At 49.2% G+C, this 25,652-nt stretch overlaps 12 protein-coding genes across 12 annotated transcripts; 9 read left to right on the top strand and 3 right to left on the bottom strand.

Moving 5' to 3' along the window:
- Positions 1–415: 415 nt before the first annotated feature.
- Positions 416–1,273, top strand: J7337_004552 (uncharacterized protein; the record flags this gene model as incomplete). Its single annotated transcript, XM_044822244.1, has 1 exon — positions 416–1,273. The coding sequence occupies one exon, from the start codon at positions 416–418 to the stop codon at positions 1,271–1,273; it is 858 nt and encodes a 285-aa protein (XP_044683577.1).
- A 1,017-nt stretch (positions 1,274–2,290) lies between these two features.
- On the bottom strand, positions 2,291–2,626 carry J7337_004551 (uncharacterized protein; the record flags this gene model as incomplete). The annotated part of the gene is made up of 3 exons (XM_044822243.1): positions 2,291–2,324; positions 2,378–2,508; positions 2,573–2,626. The coding sequence occupies 3 exons, from the start codon at positions 2,624–2,626 to the stop codon at positions 2,291–2,293; spliced, it is 219 nt and encodes a 72-aa protein (XP_044683576.1).
- A 409-nt stretch (positions 2,627–3,035) lies between these two features.
- Positions 3,036–3,930, top strand: J7337_004550 (uncharacterized protein; the record flags this gene model as incomplete). The annotated part of the gene is made up of 2 exons (XM_044822242.1): positions 3,036–3,217; positions 3,264–3,930. The coding sequence occupies 2 exons, from the start codon at positions 3,036–3,038 to the stop codon at positions 3,928–3,930; spliced, it is 849 nt and encodes a 282-aa protein (XP_044683575.1).
- Positions 3,931–4,451: 521 nt separating this feature from the next.
- Positions 4,452–5,384, top strand: J7337_004549 (uncharacterized protein; the record flags this gene model as incomplete). Its single annotated transcript, XM_044822241.1, has 1 exon — positions 4,452–5,384. The coding sequence occupies one exon, from the start codon at positions 4,452–4,454 to the stop codon at positions 5,382–5,384; it is 933 nt and encodes a 310-aa protein (XP_044683574.1).
- A 516-nt stretch (positions 5,385–5,900) lies between these two features.
- J7337_004548 (uncharacterized protein) lies at positions 5,901–9,103 on the top strand (the record flags this gene model as incomplete). The annotated part of the gene is made up of 2 exons (XM_044822240.1): positions 5,901–8,116; positions 8,167–9,103. The coding sequence occupies 2 exons, from the start codon at positions 5,901–5,903 to the stop codon at positions 9,101–9,103; spliced, it is 3,153 nt and encodes a 1,050-aa protein (XP_044683573.1).
- A 2,335-nt stretch (positions 9,104–11,438) lies between these two features.
- Positions 11,439–13,450, top strand: J7337_004547 (uncharacterized protein; the record flags this gene model as incomplete). Its single annotated transcript, XM_044822239.1, has 3 exons — positions 11,439–11,806; positions 11,924–13,110; positions 13,377–13,450. 3 exons carry the CDS (start codon positions 11,439–11,441, stop codon positions 13,448–13,450), a joined length of 1,629 nt encoding a protein of 542 aa, XP_044683572.1.
- Positions 13,451–14,034: 584 nt separating this feature from the next.
- Positions 14,035–14,488, bottom strand: J7337_004546 (uncharacterized protein; the record flags this gene model as incomplete). The annotated part of the gene is made up of 2 exons (XM_044822238.1): positions 14,035–14,311; positions 14,373–14,488. 2 exons carry the CDS (start codon positions 14,486–14,488, stop codon positions 14,035–14,037), a joined length of 393 nt encoding a protein of 130 aa, XP_044683571.1.
- A 749-nt stretch (positions 14,489–15,237) lies between these two features.
- On the top strand, positions 15,238–16,713 carry J7337_004545 (uncharacterized protein; the record flags this gene model as incomplete). Its single annotated transcript, XM_044822237.1, has 2 exons — positions 15,238–15,907; positions 15,959–16,713. 2 exons carry the CDS (start codon positions 15,238–15,240, stop codon positions 16,711–16,713), a joined length of 1,425 nt encoding a protein of 474 aa, XP_044683570.1.
- Positions 16,714–17,984: 1,271 nt separating this feature from the next.
- On the top strand, positions 17,985–20,252 carry J7337_004544 (uncharacterized protein; the record flags this gene model as incomplete). The annotated part of the gene is made up of 1 exon (XM_044822236.1): positions 17,985–20,252. The coding sequence occupies one exon, from the start codon at positions 17,985–17,987 to the stop codon at positions 20,250–20,252; it is 2,268 nt and encodes a 755-aa protein (XP_044683569.1).
- Positions 20,253–20,313: 61 nt separating this feature from the next.
- Positions 20,314–22,530, top strand: J7337_004543 (uncharacterized protein; the record flags this gene model as incomplete). Its single annotated transcript, XM_044822235.1, has 1 exon — positions 20,314–22,530. One exon carries the CDS (start codon positions 20,314–20,316, stop codon positions 22,528–22,530), a length of 2,217 nt encoding a protein of 738 aa, XP_044683568.1.
- A 504-nt stretch (positions 22,531–23,034) lies between these two features.
- J7337_004542 (uncharacterized protein) lies at positions 23,035–23,607 on the bottom strand (the record flags this gene model as incomplete). Its single annotated transcript, XM_044822234.1, has 2 exons — positions 23,035–23,049; positions 23,074–23,607. 2 exons carry the CDS (start codon positions 23,605–23,607, stop codon positions 23,035–23,037), a joined length of 549 nt encoding a protein of 182 aa, XP_044683567.1.
- Positions 23,608–24,140: 533 nt separating this feature from the next.
- Positions 24,141–25,384, top strand: J7337_004541 (uncharacterized protein; the record flags this gene model as incomplete). The annotated part of the gene is made up of 3 exons (XM_044822233.1): positions 24,141–24,324; positions 24,372–24,683; positions 24,738–25,384. 3 exons carry the CDS (start codon positions 24,141–24,143, stop codon positions 25,382–25,384), a joined length of 1,143 nt encoding a protein of 380 aa, XP_044683566.1.
- Between the last annotated feature and the right edge of the window lie 268 nt (positions 25,385–25,652).

Below are 25,652 nucleotides of genomic sequence, written 5' to 3'. Positions count from 1 at the left end.
CTGGTCAGACTGTGAGAAAGCAAACTAGAGACTTGATAACATGACTAGCGGCTCTCGATATGTCCGTCAACTTCCTGATCAGGTATACCCGCTCTGGGCATGAACCATGTCGCCACTTGGCTGAGAGTTCGAGAACTTTGAACATGTGCGCACTAGTTTCGTCTGCATGGCGATCTGCCGACACACTAATAAGTCGATATGTACCTGACTGGCTGACTATGTGATATTTCTGTTCCTCTCCAGCCTTTTCAGTCCCCTTTCTTGCTTTTTAACATGCCAGACATTGGTTGAGATAACGACTTATATGTACTGTAGGTAGTCGCCAATACGCAAACATTGCCACCGCTACTCGCTATACATCATTCCCTACCCTTGTCGTCGATTTGTTCCAGAACAACCAGAAGAATCCTCCACCATGGCCAGCACATTGGGAGACCACGATGGCTCCATGCCACATTATAGAGTTCCAGGAACCGCTAGATCTTCAACGGCTGCTTCGACGACATCTTCCTCCACCAGAATTGCCCTCTTTAACTCCCTCACTCCATCCAGTACAGCCCTGGTCAGCGAGTGTGTGGATACACCATATCGCCAAATACCAAAAACTTTGAAGATATCTTGGCAATGGAACAAACTGCGAACTTTCTTTCTTGGCAATGATGGCTGCTCAAAGATGTTTGCTGTATCAGAACACTCTGGACTTTTTGGCCGAAACTCAGGTTCGCCTTGTCTTCTCCTCCACAACGGACCAACCGGAAAGGACGAAATACTAGCAGCAGCTGGCGAGACACTGCGGGATGGCTTATCTGACCCAGGTGTTGTAGAGAGTATTGTCAATGTATCCGCAGCCCCTGGGTCAGACATCGATACTAGGGTTGCCACTGAAATCGTACAGGCACTATACGATGAAACCGAGCAGTGCGTGGTATTCCGTTGGGCAATAGAAACAAAACAAGCAGAGACAGTCCAAGACTGCAGCTTTGTTCGGGAAGAATTCGAGTGGTCCATGACACCGCTCCAAGCGGCCAAGGATCCTAAATACTGCCACGAATTCAAGCTTTACCGAACTGGAGATATGAAGGCGCCATTGGAATACCTCGCCATGGCCTCGTGGAAGGAGGCAGCATGGAAGACATGCAAGATTGAGTTCTCCGACAAAGCAATGCAGCAGAACTTTGGAGATCGGTGGTCTCTAATGGTGGTGATGTCTGCCTTGAGAATGTGGCAGCTCGGTCGAACAGGACAAGCATCTTTGGAGTATGTATCGAACTGATTGAATACTGTTCATTTTACTTTGTATCTTAGCGTTGTTGAATTTACCAAAAGGAAAACCGCACATAAGTGTGTAATAGAGATTATATAGATTTAATGATGACCACGTGTAGTGCAAGGTTGTGAACACAGCGATAAGATTGTCTTACACTTACGCTTTATTACATATATCCTTGCTTCGAGGGCATTGCCACTTATGGAAAGGGTGAACAAAGGGAAAGAAACTCACATCATCAATCTAAGGCGAACTGGATATTCATGCAACAGAGAAGAGAGCTTGTCTCCTTTTTCAGGTCTAAATCCGCATGTGATTCATAGGAGAGAATCGGCTGTATATCTGTCTGCAATTCTGTTCACCAAATAGTATCAACACGATTTTCATGTCCAAGTCGACATACGGGGTCCAATAGCATTCATGTAGCGATGCTGAAGTCTCAACAGATCCAGTTGATTGGTACCAATCGATGAGGCCCAGGCTGAAATACGACATACAAACATGATAGACCATAAGGCGGTGAATGAGCAACGCAATGCTCTAGCCAAGAGAATCAGTTCGAACTGGTTTAAGCCTCGCGTTGGTATTCCATGGATATCCAGTTTCAGTGCGTCAGGTGTAGATGAAAGTGAAAGGTGAGGCCAAAGTCTCCAAGTAACAGGATCGCACTCACTGCGAATCATCGTGGCAATACGACAGTAAGCATTCCTTCATATCACGACAGCTATGCAACCCCAGAAATCCTTAGTTCATAGAAATATGAAGGGCATTTTCTGGATCAGAGTTTTTTATCGAGCCCAGCCATCCCCGCATCGATCACAAACAGTCGCACTTTGAACCGGTAAGGTATCCTCGAATTCATCACAAGGGGAATAATAATTCGTTATGCCACAATTGGCGAAACCGGCTTTTGTTGGTATCTGAATTCGGCTGTCCGGCTCGAGGGACAGCTCATGTCTGCATGACTTATAAACGTACACCGCATCCAAACAACCATACAACCATCGTCCTCGATTCAAGCGTCTAGTTCTTCTTGTCCTGCTGATCAAGGAAGTTCCTGGTACCGGGTTAGCCCATGAAAGCTCAGCATCGTCGGGTGAATTCGCGCACTTGATGAAGTCGGCCTCGTCGGAGCTGGAGGCGTTGATGGGAGGGGTAGCGGTAGCAGTGGGCTTAGAAGAGCCACCAGAGAGGGCGAGCTTGGTACCGACAACGAGAGTTCCCAACCAGGCGATGGCGAGCTGTCATTCATGTTAGTTTTAGAGATCTCTAGTCTGCGTCGACTGCAATTGAGGTTGAACGAACGTGGTGACCGGCGACCTGCTTGCCAGCAATGGTGTAATAAGCGATACCAGCCATTGTGAATAATTAGACAAGACCGAAAAAGACGAATTGGGTGATGACGAAGGGCAATGGGTGTATGATCGAATGTCGCGGTTGAGATAGTTTGCCGAGCTCTCAAATTCAACTTAGAGCTTGTGCCTGGAATTACAGGCCCAAAGTGGATGAGCTGCCCCAGAGTGTGCGGTTATTCTCCGGATCATATCGTTAATCGGGATCAATCGGATCTACGGAAGCAACGTCACTGACCCAGGGTTATCAGCTTTCTTTGCAGCAGCCTGCAGCCATCTCAGTGGGTAAAGGTAGGGAGGGTAGCAGCGGGCCATCAAAATGGAAGCTTCTACTGCTCTGAAAGCTTGCTATCGCATCTTTCTTTTCTCCAAAAAACCTCACTAATTTGCCTTTCATTCTCTGTTCAATTTTTGAAATGTCTTGGTGGGGTAAATCTAAAGACCCCAAGCCGGAGGAGAAGAAGAACGAAGCAACTCAGATTAAAGACAATATCGTTGAGAAGCTTCCCTCAAAGGACCAGCTACCAGAGAGTGTTCAGAAAGCCGTCAGCAAGACAGGAAGAGACGGAAATGTCTTTGACGACATAACCGATGGCTAGTATGTGTGTCATTGAAAATGTGTAATAACAGCTAATCGAATATAGTGGCCCCGACTCAACCGACACCAATTTTCGATATGCTGCCTATGCCACGCGAATTAGGACAATTCTTTTGTCTGCGCATCGATACGTCGCCTACACCTCGGACATTGGAGAGTCGTTTCGCCCCGTAGCTCACCCGAATCTCGTTCGCGCCGCCTACGGCGTATCTTGGCTGTATCTTATTGGCGATGTCTCGTATGAAGGTTACAAGTCATACTGGCACAATCAGCGTGTGTTGAACCCCAAAGTGCAACTCTCTCCTCGACAAGAGAAGGTTACGGGCCTTCCTGCCACCGAGACACGCCTGATCGAGCCGGGTACGGTGCCACCGCTCGAAGACTATCGCACTGTCATGGTCCAGCGCGCAATCTTCCAGAGTGTCGCCAGTATGGGACTGCCTGCTTTCACTATTCATAGTGTTGTGAGGTATTCTGGTCGCGCCATGAAGAACATGAAGAACCAGGTCATCAGGACTTGGGCTCCAATTGGTCTGGGCCTCGCAGTGGTTCCTTTCCTCCCAGCTATGTTCGACGAGCCTGTCGAGAACGCTGTTGAGTGGGCATTCCACAAAGGATTCGAGACGTTCGGAGGTAAGGCCGCAGTCGGCAATGCGCCTACAACGGGTCGCGAGGATATGCTGGCCAAGAGGCCAAAGGAGAAGGAACTGTAATACAAGGCTTTGAACAGCAAACTTGGCGTTCTGGCAGGTGGAAGGCGCTCAACTCATCTTTTAATGTTCGATCAATGTAGAGGAATATTGTTTGCGACGCAGAGTCGGTCACTGACTTATACCAATACAATTATGCAACAATGAACTCCGTGGTGGGGAGACCCCGCGATCAACCTGGTCCCTGGAAGTGGCTGTGCGCCAAGGGAGCTTATAAGTTATTAACAAGCCTGTGATTCTTGCTCGTGATTTGTGTGCATGATTCACAAAAGCCCGACGGATCCTTGGCTTGTCTACTTGTTCTTCTCTCTGCAATCGCGCCTCATTCGTTTTGTCTTTTGACTTGTCAAAGCTTGTGGCACACTCGTTCGTAATCTGCCAAGCTTGGTCATACGCGGACCCTTCCAGACGTTTCCTCGCCGCCGCCATTTGGATCTGTCATCTTCATACGAGCACTTGCGACAACACCTCTGCCTACGGGTAACACCGCCTTTTAACATTTTTAAATACGAAACAACTTCACCATGGCGTCATCAAATACACCAGAAGCTCAAGGTACCAGCTACGTCGAGATGCACGACAAAAACGAAGCCGCGCTGATCGGCAAGCACTGCGAATATGACTACTGCAACCAACTCGACTTTCTCCCTTTCTTCTGTCAGTCATGCCGAAAGACGTTTTGTCTCGATCACCGAAGCGAAGGGTCACATAAATGTACAAACCCAGGTGCGTGGGCGGAGCGAAAGCGCCAGAGAGAGCTTGCGCATCCAAGCATTGGGCAAGGAAAGATTCTAAGGGACAAGGTGTCCCAAAAGCCTTGCGCATCCCCCGAATGCAAGACCACAATTGGTACATCTTTGACACCCGGTGTACACTGTCAAACGTGTAACCGAGATTACTGCCTGAAGCATCGTCTAAAGGAGGACCACAATTGCAGTAACTTGGTACCCATCGGGGCCCGGCCTATGCAATTCGATGTTGGTCAGAAGACAAAGACGGCATTCGACAAACTGCGCGCATGGGGTTCAGCAAAGAAAGAGCAGGCTGGCAGAGCTTTGCCCAAACCAAAGCCAAGCTCTGCATCGGCACGTATCGTTGCCGTGAACAACCTGAAGAAGACAGCCAAGGGCGACGACAAGACACCTGTTGAGAAGAGAGTGTACATCTATGTGGAGGCCGAGGCAGAAACAGCAAAAGCCAAGTTTCCCAAGGGGGAGTTCTTCTACAACAAGGATTGGGTTGTAGGCCGAGTTCTGGATGCTGCAGCAAGGAGTCTGCAGGTACAAAACATCAATAACCAAAGCTCAGATGAAAAGGACAAGCTTCGAGTCTTCCACGTTGAAGGAGGCAGAATTTTGGAGTATAACGAAAAGGTTGGAACGGCGTTGCAGAGTGGAAATACTGTGGTTTTGTTGCGTGGCGTTGGACCAGCTACCCCAGACCTGATTGAGGCGTGAGCGTTGTTTTATGGATAAACTACCTATAGAGATGCATGGCCTGGCGTTGGGCAATTTTGATACCAAGAGTACTGATATCAATATTTTTGTTTATTGATGAGAAAATAGTGTCCTAGCATATTTGTGGTTTCCATTGCTTCATCTGTGTTCCAATAGGAGAATACTGTCTTGCCTATCGTGCCTCAAGCCTACCTATTATCACAGTGATTTGTACATCTACTTCCCAAGACTCCAAGTAAAATAGGTAAAATAACTCAGCAGACTCTAGTTGGTGAGCATAAACTCTTAATTGAATTACTTGATTTGTAACAAATTAATACTTTGTTTGCCATTGCGATTGATTTCAAGCCCATGTTCATGTTGCCACCTCTATAATTGAATCACGTGATCGCGCGTCTGCCTCCCGTGCTCCCATCTTCTATGACGAAGTACCCACCACGCTCCAGTCTAAGCCGTTCATCAAGCTTTAATTCATCCTACTTCGCATAATGCGACAATCTTATTTACGATACCAAGATGCCTCCTTTAGTACCACGCAAACGCTTGCGTGAGTCGCCACCACCTGGAGAAGGCAGATCATCAAAAGCAGTCAAAGAGAAGCCCGATTCATCACGGCGCAAAGCAACACTGTACGATGATTTGGACGCATCTGCGACACCTAACTCAAACTCGATTCTCCACGGGTTTGGAGACGATGAAGATGATGAAAGCTCTTTGACATCGTTGTCAGAAGATGAATTCGAGGATGTTGTGCCACCAAATCAACCGAAAGCCAATGAAGCTGACTCTGAGGATGATGATGATATTGAGTTTGAGGATGTCCAAGCACCAGCCGCACCACTACCGGACGCCCCGGTAACATCCGGGGACTTGGAATTGACACTCACAAGGGACACTAGAATCTCGCTCACAAATACATTTGACAGAAAAGGGCCCTCAAAACGAGAGAGGAAAGTCCGGCATGCCACACATTGCGTTCACGTCATGTTACTTTTGTGGCACAATGCTACTCGAAATGCATGGCTTTGCGATCCCGAAGTCCAGGCGACCATGATCTCTCATCTTCCTCCAAGACTTTGGGATGAGGTGGATCGATGGAGGCGCAACAGTGGTCTAGAAAAGAAGCCGACACCTAAGAAGCCAGTGAAGGAAAACGCAAAATTGAAAGGCAAAGGCAAAAAGGCCCAAGATCGAAAGTCGCGCGACTGGGGTGCAGAGGCTGAGAGACTGGAAGAAGGCGCTGTTGATATGAGTCATGGAGACCCCCTATTTCGACTTATGCAAACGTTGTCAGCTTGGTGGAAACAGCGTTTTCGAGTCACAGCGCCAGGGCTGAGGAAATGGGGATATATGTCTCTTGAGCGATTAGACCGTCTTACGAAAGCGCAAAAAGCCGAACCTCATGATCCAGAGCAATTTGGTGAGAAGATCTCAAATCTGGAGGATTTCAGACATCATGCGCGAGTATGCGAGGGGAGCAGAGATGTAGGTGCCCAGTTATTTACAGCTTTGCTTCGCGGACTGGGCCTCGAAGCACGAATGGTTGCAAACTTGCCTTGTCTAGGCTTTGGATGGAATAAACTTGAGGAGGCCGAGCCTGAAAAGAGTGGAAGCGCGGATCAGAGAAACGAGACACCCGAGAAGAAGGCGAAATCGGCGACAAAGAGCGCGGCTACGGCAAACAAGAAGTCAGCGAAGAAAACAAAGGAGCCCACGAGAAATTCAACACGGAAAACCAGACCTAAAACTGAGGTTGAAAGCGACCCAGATGATCTGGAGCTTGAGTACAAGGACACTGATGATGAATCTGTCGTTGAGATGGATGTGACGCCACGGAAGACAACGGCCAAGACACCAACCAAAAAATATGACGCCGACATGGAGTTCCCGCACTATTGGACAGAAGTCCTATCACCGGTCACTAACAGATACTTGCCCATTGATGCTATTGTCAAAAACGTAGTTGGAACAAATCGAGATCTCATCGAATCGTTGGAACCCCGTGGAGCCAAGGCCGACAAAGCACGTCAAATCATGGCATACATTGTGGCTCATTCACAAGATGGAACCGGCAAAGATGTTACAGTCAGATATCTGAAACGGAATATGTTTCCTGGCCGTACCAAAGGAGTAAGAATGACACCAGAGAAAGTCCCCGTCTACAATCGTCATGGGAAGGTTAAGAGATATGACCAGTTTGACTGGTTTAAAACCGCAATATCTGGATATCTGAGAGGCAGCAAGGACCACCCTGTAACCGAAGTCGATGAGATGGAAGAAGCTACAGATCTGAAGCCTGCCAAGCCCGAAAAGAAGGAGGTCAAAGAGGGCCAGGAGACATTACAATACTACAAGCAGTCCAAGGAGTTTGTCCTCGAGCGGCACTTAAAGCGTGAAGAGGCACTCAGGCCTGGAGCCAAGGGTGTCAAAGTGTTCAAAAACAAGGGCAAAGGTGGCAAGGTCGAGGAAGAGGATGTGTTCCTTCGCAGCGATGTTCTGAACGTCAAGAGTGCCGAAACCTGGCATAAGCAGGGACGCGCACCACTGGCAGGAGAGCAGCCATTGAAGAGGGTACCCTACCGCGCGGCTACGATAAATCGCCGGCGAGAAATCATGGAAGCAGAAGCTGCCACAGGGCAAAAGGTCCTGCAAGGGCTCTACAGCTGGGAGCAAACCGACTGGATCATTCCACCACCGATCAAGGACGGTGTTATCCCCAAGAACGAATACGGGTATGTAGGCGATTGCTTTTTCACACTCGAATCCACTAACCGAACCGCAGGAATATCGATTTGTTTGCTGAACACATGTGCCCCGAGGGTGCTGTGCATGTACCCTTCCGAGGGGCTATGCGTGTTTGTAAAAAGCTACAAATCGACTATGCGGAAGCTGTTGTGGACTTTGAATTTGGTCACCGAATGGCTGTGCCTGTTATCCAGGGAGTTGTGATTGCCGAAGAAAACCACGACATGGTTATGGTAGAGCTCGAGAAGGATGAGGCAGAACGTGCACGAAAAGAAGATGAGAAGCGACGGAAGAAGGCGTTAGCTCAATGGCGCCGTTTCCTCATGGGCATGCGCATTGCAGAACGAATTCGACAAGAATATGGTGAAATTACTGATGAAATACCAGTGTTTGGACATACTAGAGACTCGGTCCAGACGAAGAAGCAACCACAGGTTGAGGATGAAGAGATGGCGGGCGGATTTCTTCCAGAGGGGTATGTAGAAGAAGAGGAGGAGGAAGAGGAACCCCGGGCCCATCACACTTCAAGCTTCTTCCCTGCTGTTGATGACGACGACGACGGCTATGATGGATTAGTGATGGAGCACGACGGTGCAGATCAGCAAAGTGAAAGAATGCAGATGGAGGTCGACAGCAAGCAAGAACCGGCCCCGGGATCGCAGGTCGAAGCAGGGTCGGAGTCTGGGCCGGAGTCTGGGCCGGTGAACACAAAGTTTGATGCAGGGCCGAAGCATGAAGAGGATGAGGAACCAAAACTGGATCCGCAATCCGAGGCAGAATCTGAGCCGCCACAAACGAGTGCAAGGAAAAGGAGGCGAGGTCCAGCGAAAGTGGTTAAGGAAAAGCCTTCAGCTGGGCGTGCAACGAGACGGTCAACACGGAGCGGACGGAAAGTTGTCTCATATGATGAAGATGCGGTGGAAGAGGAAGATGAGGTCGGAGATTCATATGCTGAATCTGTGGATGATGATTAGGGTTGGCCCCTGAGCGGCTCGGCTCAGTGTAATAATACATGATAGTAATGTGATAGTACGAATAATGATAATACCTATCAGTTGTCAGTTTGCAGAGACGGGAGGTATCCGTTTGCGAAGATTATAAGCTAACGAGATGAGTATTGACTCTTGGGCCGACAAACCACGGATCTGTGCATTGGCGGTTTGAAGGGATATGAATTTTGTGTAACTGGAAACTGATTTGTTTCAACTACCTTAGCTAGGAGAGGACAGACAGTTGAGGGTATCTCATGCAAAATCATGTTCATATGCTTTCCTCAGTATTATGCATCTACTCCTAGAGTGTATCGATTATGCGAATAGACCTTCTAGGCTAAAATGATAGGCAGATATTCGACCAGGCATGGAGTTGTTGGGTTGTATATTCAGCTGATGAATGACCAACTGACAACCCCTCACCCTCACTCATCTGGTCTGGCCATCCACATTCATCCACATACATACATGCATTTGAGAGGAAGCCATCTCATTTGATTGATTGACTGACTCTTTGATTCCCTTCCGAGGAAACCTTATACGCCACAAACGCCGTCGTAGCTTTTGCTCTGTTGTACTAAGGCAAGGCAAAGCAAGCTATAATAGGTACAGGCTACCTAACTAGACTAGACGACCACCTAATGCTACCATTCATTCAAATTGCATGTCGCATCGTATCATACCCAAGTGCGACAGCTTATTTATATACCTTACCAACCTTACCCAAGCTGCAAACCAACACATTGCATCCCTCCATCCATCACGAGACCCAAGGTTTCTTCCGTCATCTCTTTTTTTAAACTTGAGTTTCTTCATCCCTTGAATTACTTACTCCATCACCAAGGCTGACTCTTGCTTCTCCTGCATATCTCTGTCGAAATTCGTAATAAACTCCAGTTAAAGAGTGTTGCGGCCTCTATTCTATTCTGTTCTATACATATCTTGGCTTTTGTCGTCGCTCGCTCACTCAGCTCCTATCTCGTCTGACTCTTTTACTCCGCATCTCGTGAGCGTCTACCTACTTTACTTGCTCATGAAGCTATACCAACATTATGAGTTTTGGACCCCATGGTTGATGAATTAATTCTCGAAACATATCACGTCCTCTGGCATATTGCGCCTCCCTCTGGCTCTCCATCCTTCCACTTCGTCTCTCCCCTTACATAGTTTTCTCTTTTGCATTGTCAACTTCCATTTTATTGTTTGCGAACCTCTTCTCTATTGAAGCGAGCGGGGGCTTGAAACGAGGCAGCTTCGAACTGCGATAGTGCGATCACTGAACAATTGATCAATCAATCGCTATTTATTTCTCCATTTTCCGATGGAGTCTTGAACAGAGCACAAAGAAGGGATAGAAAGAGCAGGTCATTCATTCTCTCTCTCTCTTCCCGCCTTTCAACCTTCTCTTTTCTTCTATTCTCTCTGCATCGTCACGTCTTCTATCTATTCTCCAAATCCATCCATCTGCACCCGAAGTCGAATTATTAATCAACCTCAACATCACGATACGGCCTCGATCATTCATCTATAGCGAAACGAGATACGAGCGGTCACTTACGCACATCTTCCACTGTGCTGGGTTATCACCGAAATACTTACAGAATCATCATCTTTGTCGCAGGTAAGAATATCAAGGTTCTCCTATCTCATCCCGCGTTCTTGAACAAAGGAACAAATAAACGACAAGTCAAAACTCTCTTCACGCCGCAAAGTCGCGGGCTGGCTTCTCGTATACCTTGCTTCTCATCCCTCCGTGCCAGAGAAGAATGCCACTTACAGCCATGGACATAAGCTTTCGTGTTTAGCCGTGGCGTCATTATCACCACAGACGCCGCCCTTGTTTCTCACTCACGGCGAACCTTGATTCTCACTTGCTTTGCGTGCGGAAAGTGGAAGAGGTCATCGTCTCGGTGTGAAAGTGAAAGTCAAGGGTTGGTGTGAAAGTACGACGCCAACATCTTGGTTACTATCCATACTCACGCGACAGTCGTTGCGAGGGCTGAATCACTGTCGCAATTAACTCCTTCTGTTCCCCACTATCACCACATCTTACATTCATTACATATGCTTTTGCCTACCAGAGAATTTAATTGTGAAGGGCGGCTGCTCAAGCAGTGTCAGCTAGCGGCAACACATCATCCACAAGCCATCGGGATGGAAGTGATACAGATCGATCCACCTCCAGATCATAAACAAAACTCGGAGCTCTTCGATACTATGAATTATTGTCTTTTTCTCATTTCTAACCGTTGTCATCAAGTCTAGGCCTCAACTTTTGAGCATAAACAAGAAGTCAGAGAACTTGACCATCACGAGGATGGAGGATCCCGAAAGTGAGACAGAAGAATCATCTCCGCCTCTACAAGACACTTGCATACAAGAAGTAACTGCTCTATTTCCTGACATCTGCCTTGAGTATGTCAAGACGATTGCTGGGCCCCTCTCATTCGTCCCCCATGATGTGATCAATCATCTCCTCGACCTCCAAGAGTCTGGTCAAGTATATCAAAAGGCACAGCGACCAAAACAGGCCATCGGCAAGAGGAAGCGCACTTCCGAGGGACAAGATGACGAAGACGAAGACGAAGCCGAGAAACTACAGAACAGACTCTCCGAAGCAAAGCGCAAATACAGTAATCTCGAACCACAAGCCATTGCTCCCAAGAGTTCCCAAATGTCCACTATGTAAGTCTATCTCCCCGTCGACCGCAGATATCCCGTTATCAGGTGTGTGGCTTTTGGAGCTTCCTACCATCAAGAGCGAGATTAGGGCTGAGGGCTGTCCAGTTAACCTTTACACAGCAAGCAAATGATCGCAGGTGAATTCCCACTGGTGCCAGTCAAGGTCATTCAACAAACCCTCTCTGAAAACGGAAATCGTCTTTTCCCTACATTCAATATCATCAGTACTGCCATGAATGAGGCAAGCGATCATCGCCCGTTGCCTTGGAAATTGAAGAAGACGCCCTCAGTGCCTGTACCGCGATACAAAAAAGAGAGCATCGAGGCGTCCATACAAGCCTGTCCTAACGACTGGGAAAAGGAATTGATGAAGGAACTCGAGGCTGCTCGATTACTGCAGTCTGACGTAGCTGAAAAGCGTCGAGCAGAAGCATTGGCCGAGGAGGCCGAAAGGATGAACCTTGAGGAGGCCGATGCAAGAGGAGAAGTAACTGAGTGCGGTTGCTGCTTTGCCGATACTCCATGGAACAGACTTGTCTATTGTAAAGGCGAGGATCCCCACGCTTTCTGTATCAACTGCGCCCGCCGACACGCAGAGACACAAATTGGCCTTTCAAAGTACGAACTTGAATGCATGTCCATGAATGGGTGTACGGCTGGGTTTTCTCATAGCGAGCGCCAGAAGTTCTTGAATAAGAAACTGACTGCGGCAATCGATCGAATTGAACAAGAGGCCAATCTGCGCATGGCCAAACTGCCCAACCTCGCCAACTGCCCCTTTTGCCATTATGCAGAAGAGTACCCGCCAGTCGACGTCGACAGGGAATTCCGGTGCCGAAACGACGAGTGCCAAATCACGAGTTGCCGGCTTTGTAAATACGAAACACACATACCGAATACCTGTCAGGAGGCGGCCATCGAGCGAGGTGTCGACCTGCGACGGGAGGTAGAAGAGGCTATGTCGAAAGCACTCATCCGTAAATGCAACAAGTGCAGCACCCCCTTCATCAAAGAAGAAGGCTGTAACAAGATGACTTGCACCCGCAAAGGTTGTGGTAACGTTCAGTGCTACGTCTGTTCCAAGTCTTGTGACTACAATCATTTCAACGACGAGAGTCGAGGTGGCAAGCAAGGCAACTGCCCCCTGTTCGAGAGTTCTGAAGAGCGCCACGAAAACGAAGTCAATGCTGCTGAAAAGGCAGCTAAGCAGAAGCTCTTGGAGGAGAATCCAGAGCTTGCAGCAGCGCCCGAACTCCTGAATTTCCACATGTCTGAAAGGGTTAAGGCCGACGATATGAGGCGGAGAAGTAGGCTCGGACACAGAAATAGGGATAGAGTCAATTTTGTGCCTGTTCCGCCGATGCCGCCAGTTGTAGGGCAAAGACCATTTCTCGATCTTCCGCAGCTGGAGCTGCAACTTCAAGGTCGACCTCAAGCTCAACCACAAGCTCAACCACAAGCTCAACCACAAGCTCAACCACAAGCTCAACCACAAGCTCAACCACAAGCTCAACCACAACCGCAGCCGCACCATCACCATCACCATCGCCATCAGATGCGACCAGAACTGCAGGCACTGGCACACGGCGCAAACCATCTTCGTCAAGAGAATCATCTGCTGAGGGAAGCCCGTGGGCAGGCACATAGAGGAATCCGATATCACCTTAAGAATGCATTTGATCGCCTTGGTAATAGGTTAGCACCACCTGCGCCAGTACCGCAAGCACACCAAATGGCAGGAATACCGATCCAAGCACAACAACCCCAACCCCAACCCCAGGTCGGACTGTTCCCAGTGGCACCAGGAGACCCGGGTCAAGCGATCCCAGGGCTACCGTTGAACCTCCAAGGCGCGGTAAATTTTAATCATTTTTATCCGTTTAGGATGGATCATTTTGACCAAATGGGTAACTGGCGTGGCCCAGGGTAGCGAGCGACCTTAATGAGCGAAAGGCTTTGGTTGAGAGGACAGGTCACAGACAGGTGCCTACGTAGAAACTTGACGACACGTACTCTGTACTCTCTGGCAAGTGGTGCAAGAAGCGTAAAGGCCAAGGAAATGGGAGAAGAGAAAGGTTATGGATCCAGGAGGGCGTTACATGTATTTTGTGGGATAGTCTCGTTTACTTCATGAACTGCGAGACTGGGGTCTTCGTCATGTTATTAGACAGCGTTAATTTCTTTCAACAAGCAATCAGAGTGTATCATAATATTCATATATAGCCAGTGCACTACCTGTTTCTCCCGAATCGCTCATGCCACTTCCCTTTGCCGCCACCAAGTCCTTTCGCAGTACCAGAAGACACATCAGGAACAGTATCTAGCTCTACAGTTTCCTTGATGGTCGAAATAATAGAGATGCCCTGCTCAACGGGTCCATCTGATGATGTGGGCAGAGGCGTAGGTGTGAGGAGCATGAGAGCATTTGAAGTGTTCTTTTGACGAAGAGCATATGTCTTTGTAGGCGTTTTGATAACAGCCGATGAATCAGAGGACTCCATGGTCAATCTGACTAATATCAGTATAGTACTTGTGAGGGGCGCGAGGTGTGAAAGAAAGGTTGACTTACACGGGTGCATCTTCGGATTCTAGAAGAGATAATAGGTCGGGAGGGAGTTCGATGAGGCGATAGCTTGTTGAGGAGGGGTTGTGTTGGACTGTGATACCACCTGACTGGCTCGACATTGTGATGATGTTTTGTTTCTGGTGGTTGTGGAGGTTGAAAGGGAGAGTGTTTGGTGTAGGAGAGAGAGGAGGGATGTATCATGACGCGCTAAAAGTGAAGTGGGCATTGCATTTGAGTCCACGTGAAGATCTCCCGTTGGAGTTTGGAGCTGAGAGGAATGAGTTACACTGATGGACAGACAAACTTGACAGAAATGATTGATATATCAATAAATAATTGATTTTCCGACGACTCCGAATAATTATGAGTCAGGATATAGCAGATTGCCAGGTACAGACATGGCTTATGCTTATATACCTTGCCTACTGTATTGAAGGATAATCTGTCTGAGCATCTTATCTTAGTTTCCCCTCCATCATGACAGACGAAAGACGGAATTGAGCCTCTTTGAGAGGATTGCTATGGATTAAAATATATAATTGATCACGAATCTAAATAGGAATACATATTACAAAAGCGCAGATCCATCGCTTCAAGCATAAGATAAAGAAGCTTAAATTGCCTTTGCTGACCTCTTCCCCTCATCATGGTCGATCAATGAGCAAATCTCACCCTCACAAACAGTACGACCATGAGTTGCTCAGACCCAACTTACAAGGAATGCGTACAACTGCCAATCTGTTTCAGTTATTGGATGTCAGATTATAGCCTCAAGGATTTAGCCACCCTTGCTGTGTAGTGAGCGTATAAATATGTCAAGAGTAGCAGCTTTGCTCTTTTGCGCCTTGCTTTTCTCCTCATCTTAAAAATGACCATTACTAATTCGCACAAGCCTGAGAAAGTCGACGTTGTTGTCGTCGGCGCGGGCCTTTCTGGTCTCCGCGCAGCTGTCGATGTCTATGAAGCTGGCCATTCTGTTATTGTTCTCGAAGCCGGCGATAGAGTTGGCGGCAAGACTCTGAGCGTCGATGCCTCCCACTTGGGAGGTAAAGTCGACCTCGGCGCCGCTTGGCTCAATGATACGAACCAAAGCGAGATTTACAAGCTTGCGAAAGAGTTTGAATTTGACCTGATCGAGCAGAGAGCCACTGGGAACAATTTGCATCAGGATGTAAATGGCGGCGTTACCAAGATAAAACATGGTACTGGAATGCCTGTGCCACCAGATGCAGCTGATATTGTTCAGAAACTCCTCGAGAAGCTGAGCAAGTGGGTTGACGAGATTGACCCAGAGAACCCTTCAGCTCATCCCGAAGCCGAGATGCTGGACTCTATGACGTTCAATGAACTCAGCGTAAAGTTTCTGGGTCCTGAACTCGGTCCTGCTGTTGCTGATTCGGCCACGAGTCCTCTCTTGGGTGTTGGGCCAGAGGAAGTCAGCGCCTTGTTCATGGTTGATTACATCCGCAGCGGTACGGGCCTGGATAACATGGCTTCTGACAAGAAGGATGGAGGACAATATTTGCGCAACAGACAAGGTCAGTACCTCAAGTTTACCGTGGATTGAGCCTTTGGCTGACAAGAAACAGGCAACCAGACCTTTTCGGTCCGTCTAGCAGCAAAGCTCCCAGAGGCGGCCGTGAGACTTCGCAGCCCCGTCAAGACAATCAAACAAGGCTCTGACGGTGTCTTGATCGAAACAGCCAACCCAAGGCAGAACTTCCGAGCCGAAAGGGTCATTGTCTCAGTTCCCACGTGTCTATACCCTTCTATCAATTTCGAGCCGCCGCTACCAGAGAGTAAAAAGACACTAGGCGAGAGCACAGCACTAGGCTGTACGTCTAAAGCCATCTTTGTCTTTGACAAGCCATGGTGGCGCGATGCTGGTTTCAGCGGCATCATAGAATGCGAGACAGGTCCAATTCACTTCTCACGAGATACATGCTCACCAGAAGATGGACAGTACAGCATCACCTGCTTTGTCGTGGGTGACAGAGGCAGAGACTGGTCCAAGTGGTCATACTCAGAGAAACGAAGAATCGTGCTGGAGCAGTTCAACGGAGTCTTTAGTGGTGTCGGTGTAAAGGCACCCGAACCTGTCAATATCATCTTGCAGGAGTGGATCAAGCAGCCCTGGATCTGGGGTTGCCCGTCACCGGTGATGATGCCGGGAACGTTGACGAGTGATAGTGGAAAGGCCTTGCGTGAGGTGGTTGGGAGACTGCATTTTGTAGGTACTGAGACTTCGTTGGTCTGGAAGGGGTATATGGACGGTGCGGTGAGGAGTGGGATACGGGGAGCCGAAGAGGTTATTCGGGCTTTGAAGGGAGAGTCAGCAGAATAGCCGCCTAACACCTGCACCTGCACCTGCACCTGCACCTGCACCTGCACCTGCACCTGCACCTGCACCTGCACCTGCACCTGCACCTGCACCTGCACATGTAGTTTAGTCGTTTCTTGTTTCATGAATGAATATCAGATATGGACATGCTATTGTTCGTCTACTATAATTGATTTATAGAGAACCAATATTCCTTGGCAATTATATAAAGGCTTATCTGTTGTCGGAAATAGCTGAACGCGTCAGACGCGGTCTATGGAGACTCTATATCGGCGGGGCCCTCGCTCTCTATCTGTCTAAGTTTAGCGGTCAATGCCTTGGAATTTAGCAAGGGAGCTCCCGTTGATCCCCGCCCAGGGCATGGTCAGCATTAAATTTGTGTTTGACCGCTGTTGTTGAGATTAGGTTTTTTGTTGTCCAGGCCACCGAGTTTATTTGGGACACAACATGTAAGAACAGTAAAAGACTACTAACTTGGGCACTTGTTAGTCATGCTAGCTGCAGCCGTGAATAGCAACAACAATCAATACAACCTGATTCAGTAGCAATGTTTTTGTTGTTCCTTATCACGTGTTGTTGTTGATCAACTGTTGAACGGTTGAATGCTACATCAGAATTGAATCTGTGTGACGCACGATCGTATCGTATCGTGCCCGCTGTAGGGACCTGACCTGTAAAATTTAGTGGGTTCGGGCCCAGCGCAGTTGGTGTGCTAACCTACCTAAGCTAACTTATTTAGTGTGTTTACTTTCGAAACCGATGGGGCCCACTTGTTCGCTAGGTTGTGTTCCCGCTCCCGATTCTGGGCTGGGCCTTTGTTGACTCCCGACTAACTACGGCCAAAGCTCAAACCTCCAAAACCAAACCCTCGTCTTTGTCTCTGCTTAGGTTGTCTTGTCTTGTCTTGCCTTGCCACATTTTCTAATCCTAGCCAATTTTTAATTTTTCTCTCAACGAACCCCCCCCCCCCCCCCCCCCCCCCCCCACGAATTCTAGATCGACTTTGCCCGCATGCGCGAATCTCTGTGTCCGTGACGAGGGAGGAGGCGACTCGTTCATTTCCAAAAGGTCTCTCTCGTCTCTGTACTTTAGTTAGGCTTGAGTCTATCTTGGGCTGGGCCATTGGTTCATCGCTTCTCGTCGAATCGCCCTCCATCTGCGGCCCAACTTGGAGACCATCGCTCGTCAAGTCAAGTCAGATCAGGTCAATATCGACGTCAACACACACATCGAGTCCCTTCTTGACCAACGGATTTTAATCCTGACTCCGCGCCATGGTTCGCGTTACCGAGGAGTTGGCGCTGTCGTCTGACAATGTCACTCTATACCACGCCGCAGATCCGTTGCTAGGCCATCTTCCTCTGCTACTATTCCATGGGCCCTCGACTACCGCAAACTACACCCTCAACAGTTCCCGAGTCCAAGTCCACGTCTTCACCCCCGCCGGCTTCCAGAGCTTCCCTCGAATCACAATCTCGCCCAATTCTCCATTTTACGGTGTCGTCCACCATCTACCCCGCGAGTTTCAGGGCGATGAGGTCTACCGCGCTCTCGCCTTCGCCCTCTTCAAGTACTTCACAGAGCTGCCCGATGGCGTAAAAACATACCTCAAGAACCTATACCCTACGCGAGGCCGACGTCCAGGCAGTGCACCTACTCTGTTCAGCGAGCAACATGCTGCCGAGATTGTTAAGGACATGGTCCAGAGCGACCACACAGCCGACATCATCGAGACATTACAGGATGCTCTGCAGACACAACATATCAGCAATGTCGACCTCGACTTTGTTCTCCCACCGGGCGCTATTGTGCCCCTCCATGCCGCCGACCTCGAGGACGTGCCCGACGACGAAGACGATATCCTCGATCCAACTTTGCGCCAGTATGGAGGGTACACACCGCTGATAAAACTATTCGGAGAGCCAGTCTTCCTGCCGACTAGTCGCTTACGAAGAGCGCCCTCCAAGCCGACCGCCTTAAATCGGAGCAAGTCGTTTCTGAAAGATCAAAAGGTCGAATTGCGCATGAAGCTGACGGAATTGGTGGAGACTGAGGAGCGGTATGTGGGTAAAGTGAGGGAGCTGGTGAAGCACGTCGCAGCCGATTTTCGAGAGAGCGCTCAAGCGCGAGCTCCTGGTAGTCTGAGCCCTTCCGAGGAAGAGTTGGAGAAGCTCTTCCCCAGTTCTGCAGATGGCATCCTTCAGGTCAACTCTGCCTTTATGGAGGAGATGCGGAGGATCATAGACGATACCGAGGAAGAAGCCTTGAAAGATATGGAAACACCGACGATGAGTTTCATGGGATCCAAACTGGGCAGAACAAGAGACCCAAGTGGTGCCCTACAGATCGCCAGATTATTTCTGGAGTGGTTTCCAAAGTTCACAGAGTGCTATCAGGATTATATCAAGGCCAGCCAACATTTCCCCTCGTTACTCAACTCTTTTCTCGACCAGCAATCGAGTTTCAAGCAGAGGGTAGCTCAGGCTGGTGAGCAGACGATACGCTCTATTCTTATCGAGCCCGTCCAGAGACTTCCTCGTTATAGCTTACTTATAGATCAGATCGTTGGCTGTATTCCTATGACACATCCCGCCTTACAACCCATGTTGAAGGCGCGAGATATCATTACAAATATCTGCTCGATGGACGATCCCTTACCCGACAAGCCTCACGTCGCCAATAGACTTCGAAATATGGTTGAAGCCTGGCCTTTGAATCTTGAACCACAAGGACGTCTTATTGCGGCCGCCGATTTCACTGAGTTGGCACCGCCTTTCCAGCCATTGCTCAACCAGTCGGATAGATCTGGAATCTTCCTACTCTTTTCAGATTGTGTGGTTATCATCAAGAAGATGAGCGGGAACATGACAGGGCGAGAGCTTCTGCGTGAGATCGAGAAACCCTCAGCAGCCGGTCTACTTATTTCTATGACCAACGCAGCAGGAGGTCCAGCGGCATACGAGTTTGTGTTTACAGGGTGGCATGACATGGCTGATGTGCGATTTACTGAGGCAGTAGATGGCACATTATTCTGGATGACTTCGACGTCAGAAATGAGAGGAGCTCATCCAGGCGAGCATCGCATTAGCAAGGCCGTGACATCACGATGTTTCCTCTTACAAGAGATGTACGAGGCCAGAGCTTCCAAGTGGGGAGAGGATGTGGTCAAAGCGAGAGTCGAAGCTCGATTCTCGGAGAAAGAGCGAGAAGACCCAACCTGGACTCTACGATCAGCGCGAATGCCAGATAGCAATCTGGGACTTCACGCCGCTATCTTCCAGGAGGGCGCCGACCAGCTCATCGAGGGCCGCAAGGAGCCTGCCCCGATTCGAGTGGTTGTCGATCATGACAGGGGCACCAAAGGAGCGCCTGTAGGCCACTACGGTGTCGAGATTGTCGTAAACGTGACCACGAACGATATGAAGAAGGTATCGATGCTCACAGTTGGGCTGAATGGGAGGCAGTTCCAGGACGAAGTTGCTCTGGAAGACTTCCTCCCCACGATGTCGAGACGAGGTAAGAAGCAGCACTATAATCCCTAGAGCCCTACGCTGACCAGCAACAGTTATTCAACTATTAAGTACACAACATAGTATCTCAAATATGCAGTTGACGGCACCACTCGTTTCATATTACTCCAAGACACTACATGGACTCTTACTCAACACAAGAGCAGAAAAGACCAAATCGTTCTTGGCTTCATCTCCTGTCAAGCTTCTCTCTAGTTTCTGGGGAGGCAGCTCAGTTCACATCTCTGATACAGCAAGTCTAGGCTCAAAACACAAGCAGGTGCCTTCAATACACCGTAACAACAGCCAAGCATCTGTCGTAAGCTCAATAAGGGGAGGCAAGGACAGTGTTACTCAAGAGGAAACAAGGACCGAAAACCCATTAGTACGCCTAGAGCAGACGTTTACTGGATATGTTGCGGCTCTCCAGTCTCGCAAGGGTCTTATTATTGGTCGGACATTGCTCCAACGCTCTGTGGTTGATGAGCTGTCTGTGAACGAACTATATAACAGACTGATTGAGAGCCCGTTTGACGTCGATGCCGCCGCCGATCTAGGCACCGAGGTCATATTTGTGGCTTTCGAAAAGTTCCTTCGCATTGCTTGGACTGATCAAATCGGCCCTGTCATGTCAATGCATTCCCTAGATACGCTCCAGGCGCGGGTGAATAAGAGAGTGCCCGGAGACTTTGCGGACTTTGTCAACTTTTTGTTTGGAGACATGGCACCACAGAATCGTCGCGCTTTCACTGCCCTCATCAAGCTTTTGGCCAATCTGCTGGACGGGTGCGGCAACGATGGTGACAGGGGAGCGTTAACACTTGCTTTTGCAGAGCTGCTCGTCTACGACGGAACAGCTCCTAATTATATCAATCTTCTTGATCGTTTGGTGGAGGACTGCGATCGAATTTTCGAAGAACCTGGTTTAAATCACAGTTTCAATCTCGATAACTCGACATATGAGTCGATCAACTCGGCGATCCGTGGCAAGGGGTACACACCCTCACTGGCCTCAAACACTTCATCGCTGCGGCGCAAATTTGGGTTCGACAATCTGCTACGGCAAAATAGCAGAGACGAGAGACCTTCAGTATGGCGACAACTCAGTAAGCACAGAAATCCCGCCACAGGCGAGGTAAACAGCTTATCTAAAGCATCGTTAGGCCGCTCGAGGTCTATCGACGACAACACACTGCCCAAAAAGCTGTCAAGACGCCCAGGTTCCAAGGATCGTCCGCCCATAGCAGGGGCATTTGACGAAATGCAGAGACCTGGCAGCTCTCATAGATTATTGGAGACAATCGGTGAGCCGGAGACAGAGAAGCCACTCCCACGATCACCCAGGAAGAAGCGGCGTAGTTCATTGTCAGACCTCAAGAGTCTCATGGCAGCTACTACACTCGATGACGACGCTGAATCACCGCAACCGCTTCAAGACGCAAAGGAAACATCAGAAAAGGTCAACGCGAGCCCCAAGGCGACATCTCCGTCTAGAATACCTGTTAGTCCCGGTGTAGCGACGTTGAGAGGTTCCAAGCAGAAGGAGAATGTTCCAGATCCGTTCCAGCAAATTACGTCGCCGAATACTTTGGCGCCCAGTCCCATGGAACTTTCAGAAGAGCCAACACGACGCACGTCACCAGCCAAAGGTCACAGGCACTCAAGGACCCTGTCATCAACTAATATCCCGACACTGCGCCCCTACCGCTCAGCGCCTCCAGGATCTGAATCACCGCCCCGTCCAAGCTCAAGTCCAACCAGGCGAGGAACGCAGAGACTCCGCTTACAGTCACCACAAAAGCTTCGAGAGCGGCTCAACACTGAGAAGCAGGCTGTCGACGAGGTGGACGCTTCTCTCAGATCTGAGCTATCCAAAATCGGTGAGGAAATGGCACGTGTCAACAATACACGACCTCCGGGCTCCCAGTCTGTCGATATGAGACGAGTCAGTGCTGCTGTTCGGGAGTTGGAAGACCGCATTCCCACTGCTATTCAGGAACTACAAGACAAGCAAAATGCGATCCAGCGCGACATGGAAACCACGGTCAAGGCAGCCGAGGCCAAGGTGCGAGCGATTGACCAGCTATACAAGGAGGCAGTGGCAGAGAACGAGTTACTATATGAGAAGTTCAACGGAGAGCTTGGCAAGATAGTCAAGGCTCTCAAAGGCAAAGGCAAGGACGAAAAGGAAGAGCTCATGATGAGACTCCGCGACCAAAGCGACGAGACAGCACGGATGAAGAAGGAGAACGCGCGACTGAAGCGCGAGATGGTGAGTCTCCGCGCGGCGCTGAAGGGGACGACGGAGTAGGCGCTGCTGTCCTCTGGGAGGCTGGCTGGGAGGCTGTTTGGGCGTCTGTTTGGGCGTTTGAAAATGATTTTGATGGTAATGAGTCAAGGTATTTGTCATGTTTCCACGGCCGGGCTGTACATAACGCGGCGGGTTCTGGGCTTTGTCGGAATAGGGGGTAGGATCAGGGTCGCATGGCACGGGCTGGTACAGGTCTGGAAATGGGTGACCGGGACAATCAATAACGGATTGATGTCATGTTTATACAATATGAATTAGAGGTTGTGAAGAGTCATGATGACGATAATCTATCTGTTCAAAAGCTGGGTATCATGCATGTGAATTTTATGAGGTTGTGGGTTCGCTTTGTTCGATCCAGCAGTTAAAGAATAAAGGACCGGCTTGGACAGACCGAATCGCTATTGTACTTTGGCCGCCAAGAGAGGAGCCCTGCTTTAATGAGGTGTCGTTTGGTGGTTGAAGATTTGGCTGAGATGGTATCCAATGTTGAGGATGCTAGATCGGTCAGTCGATGTCGATCTTATTACTGATAGATATACTTACACCTATAGGTGCATTTGCATCATCACGTAACTCAACGGCAACAGTAAAGGTGCTCCCGTGAGGTAAATCAGGCATCATCTCAGCCTTCTGTGCTATTCTCGTCAGGGCACCTCTCAGCGCCTCATTAACATCGGCCCAATTCACCACACCATCATCGTCACCCTCTACCAACGCAGGATTGTAGGTCGCCTCTTCTCTATCACCCCACCCAGCAGGAAACAGATCAACATCAAAGACCCATCTCTCCAGCACATCAAACGTCTTGGCAGCATGCATCGCAATGGCTATCCGGCGTACTGTGCCTTTGCGTAGCTGTGCTGCTACTGAAGCTACAGCGTCGTTTATCCATGTGCAGAGGCCGGGATGACGAGATTGATGGACGGGGAGATTCAGGGCTCGAGCCGTTAGAAAGGTAGTTTTGGGGTAGAGAGCGCGATGGTAGAGGAGGGTGTGGAGGGTTAGTGTTAGGAAGGTTGTGAACGATGAGAGGAGATGGGATGCTTGAGAGGCGGGGATCAAAGGGCCCGTTTCCATTTTGAGGTAGGTTGAGGGTCATAGAGAAGAGAAGTGGTGATGGTAGAGATTCGTGGTTTGGAAGAGGGTACTTGGTGGGACGCGTTGAGTGGAACGCGATATCACGTGAGTGTCGTCATGAGAATGGTCTCCCTAAGGTTCTGAAAGCTAAGTGAGGTAACTACAACATGTTGAGGTCACTCAATATTACATGTTTCAAGCTTCAGATTGTTAAGCTCTAATGCCTAATTAATGCCTTATCTAGGCAACCAATTCTACACCAATAGTATTCCTGGCTTTTAGCTTTTGAATCACTGACACTGCCCCGCGATACCCAAAAGTACAGGATCCACATATAGGGCTGAAGAGGCAACTATTTCATGACGCCGCTTCCCAAACTTCCTCGACGTTAACTCTCCATCTTCTCCACTATCTGGTATCTAAGGTATCTTTAGCGACCTACCTAGGTACTATAACTACTCGCTACCTACATCCAACAAAACTCCATTCTTCGACACATCATCCAAAGAACATCAGAATCATCGCCCTTCATCATGTCAGAACCTCTCAGTGTTGCCGCCATTCTAAATGGCATGGCAGATGCGCTACCAACGCATCCCCCAAGTGACGATTCATCTGACCTCGCTTCATCGTACGAAGTTATCGCTCTCCTCATCCACTCATATCTCGCTGCTCTGGGCTTCAAGCTTCTTGGCTTTGATGAAGACAAGAATATACGTAAGTTTACCATCCATCAACATCATTACTTAGCTCACATGAAACAGCCGAATGCGAATCACTCGCTCCTCGTCTACCACCACAATGGAACTCAGGCTTCGGATCTTACAGTTTTGTCTATAAGCATAAGCAGTCGGCCATGACCTTTAGCATCCGTATTGACCGCATGGGTAAAAAGGTCGAGGTTCGAGGAGTAGCCGTTGGAGATGACAACATCCGTCGTTTCGAGAGGTCGATCAGCGACGTTGTGGATTCTAAGAAACTCCCTCTTCGCATCGCTATCAAGGACGGCCAGGAAGATCGAAGTGATCTTCCCGAGAAGCTCCGCGGTGTCTTTACCTCTGAGCAAGCTATTGCTGGTACGTACTTTCGCTTCCCTTTGATAGGTAACACAAACTAATCCATCTGGTCAGATATCTTACATGACCTCAAGGTCAACATCATTCAGAAGCTCATCCCAAAACTCCAAAGCGAAGGCTATGTCGAGACGGCTGAAGCCGAGGCTAATGCACGCTCCGAGTGTCGTGCTCAAGAAGCTCAGAACCCAGACCGTCCGTTCCGTGGCGATCCTGTACCACACCCACACCCGCTCCAACCCCCAGCGAATCCACTTCCTGAGATGGCTCGTCCACGACCTGCACCAGTGGGCGACTTTCCCCCTCCCGGCTTTGAGGATGAATACGAGATGAACCGGCCTCCACGAGGCGGACTTCAAATGCCAGGAAGGTCGCCCTACAACATTGGTCACGATGACTTGAATCCTCCTGGTCTCGGTCCGCACGATCCTCTTCGTGGCTCGTTCATTGGCGGAGGACTACCTCGTCCTGGTGGTGGCTCAGGGATGCATCCTACTTTCGATGATCCTTTATTCGATGGGCAACGAGGTGACAGTCCCTCTGGTTTCGATCCTCAAGCACCTCCAGGAGCCCGATGGGATCCCACTGGCCCCGGTGGCAATCCGAGATTCCCTGGTCCTGGCAGCGGAAGGGGGAACAATCCCTTTGGTGGAGGTTACGGTGGCGGATTTGGAGGAGGAGGCTTTGGCGGAGATATCATCTAGACAGGAGAGAAGCAATACTGTTGACTGCATGCGCTTGCTTCGGCAGAATGATTACTGATCAATTTCCTTCTACTCAACTACTTCATATTTCAACTTTTCCATTGTGATGTATTTCATCCGTCATTAATTCATACCTTGATATGGTGTGCCAAAATTGTACTTGAGCAAAAGTATCCTTAACATATGCCATGTTACCTATGTACCTAGCTGACGCTCAGTTGCCTGAGCTTATACTAAGTACTAATCAATACTGAGCTTATGCTAAGTT

This window comes from Fusarium musae, chromosome 3 (assembly GCF_019915245.1).
Source record: "Fusarium musae strain F31 chromosome 3, whole genome shotgun sequence".
Lineage (NCBI taxonomy): Eukaryota > Fungi > Ascomycota > Sordariomycetes > Hypocreales > Nectriaceae > Fusarium > Fusarium musae.
The sequence above is the reverse complement of the archived record's forward strand: the minus strand, read 5'-3'. Positions and strand labels throughout refer to the sequence as shown.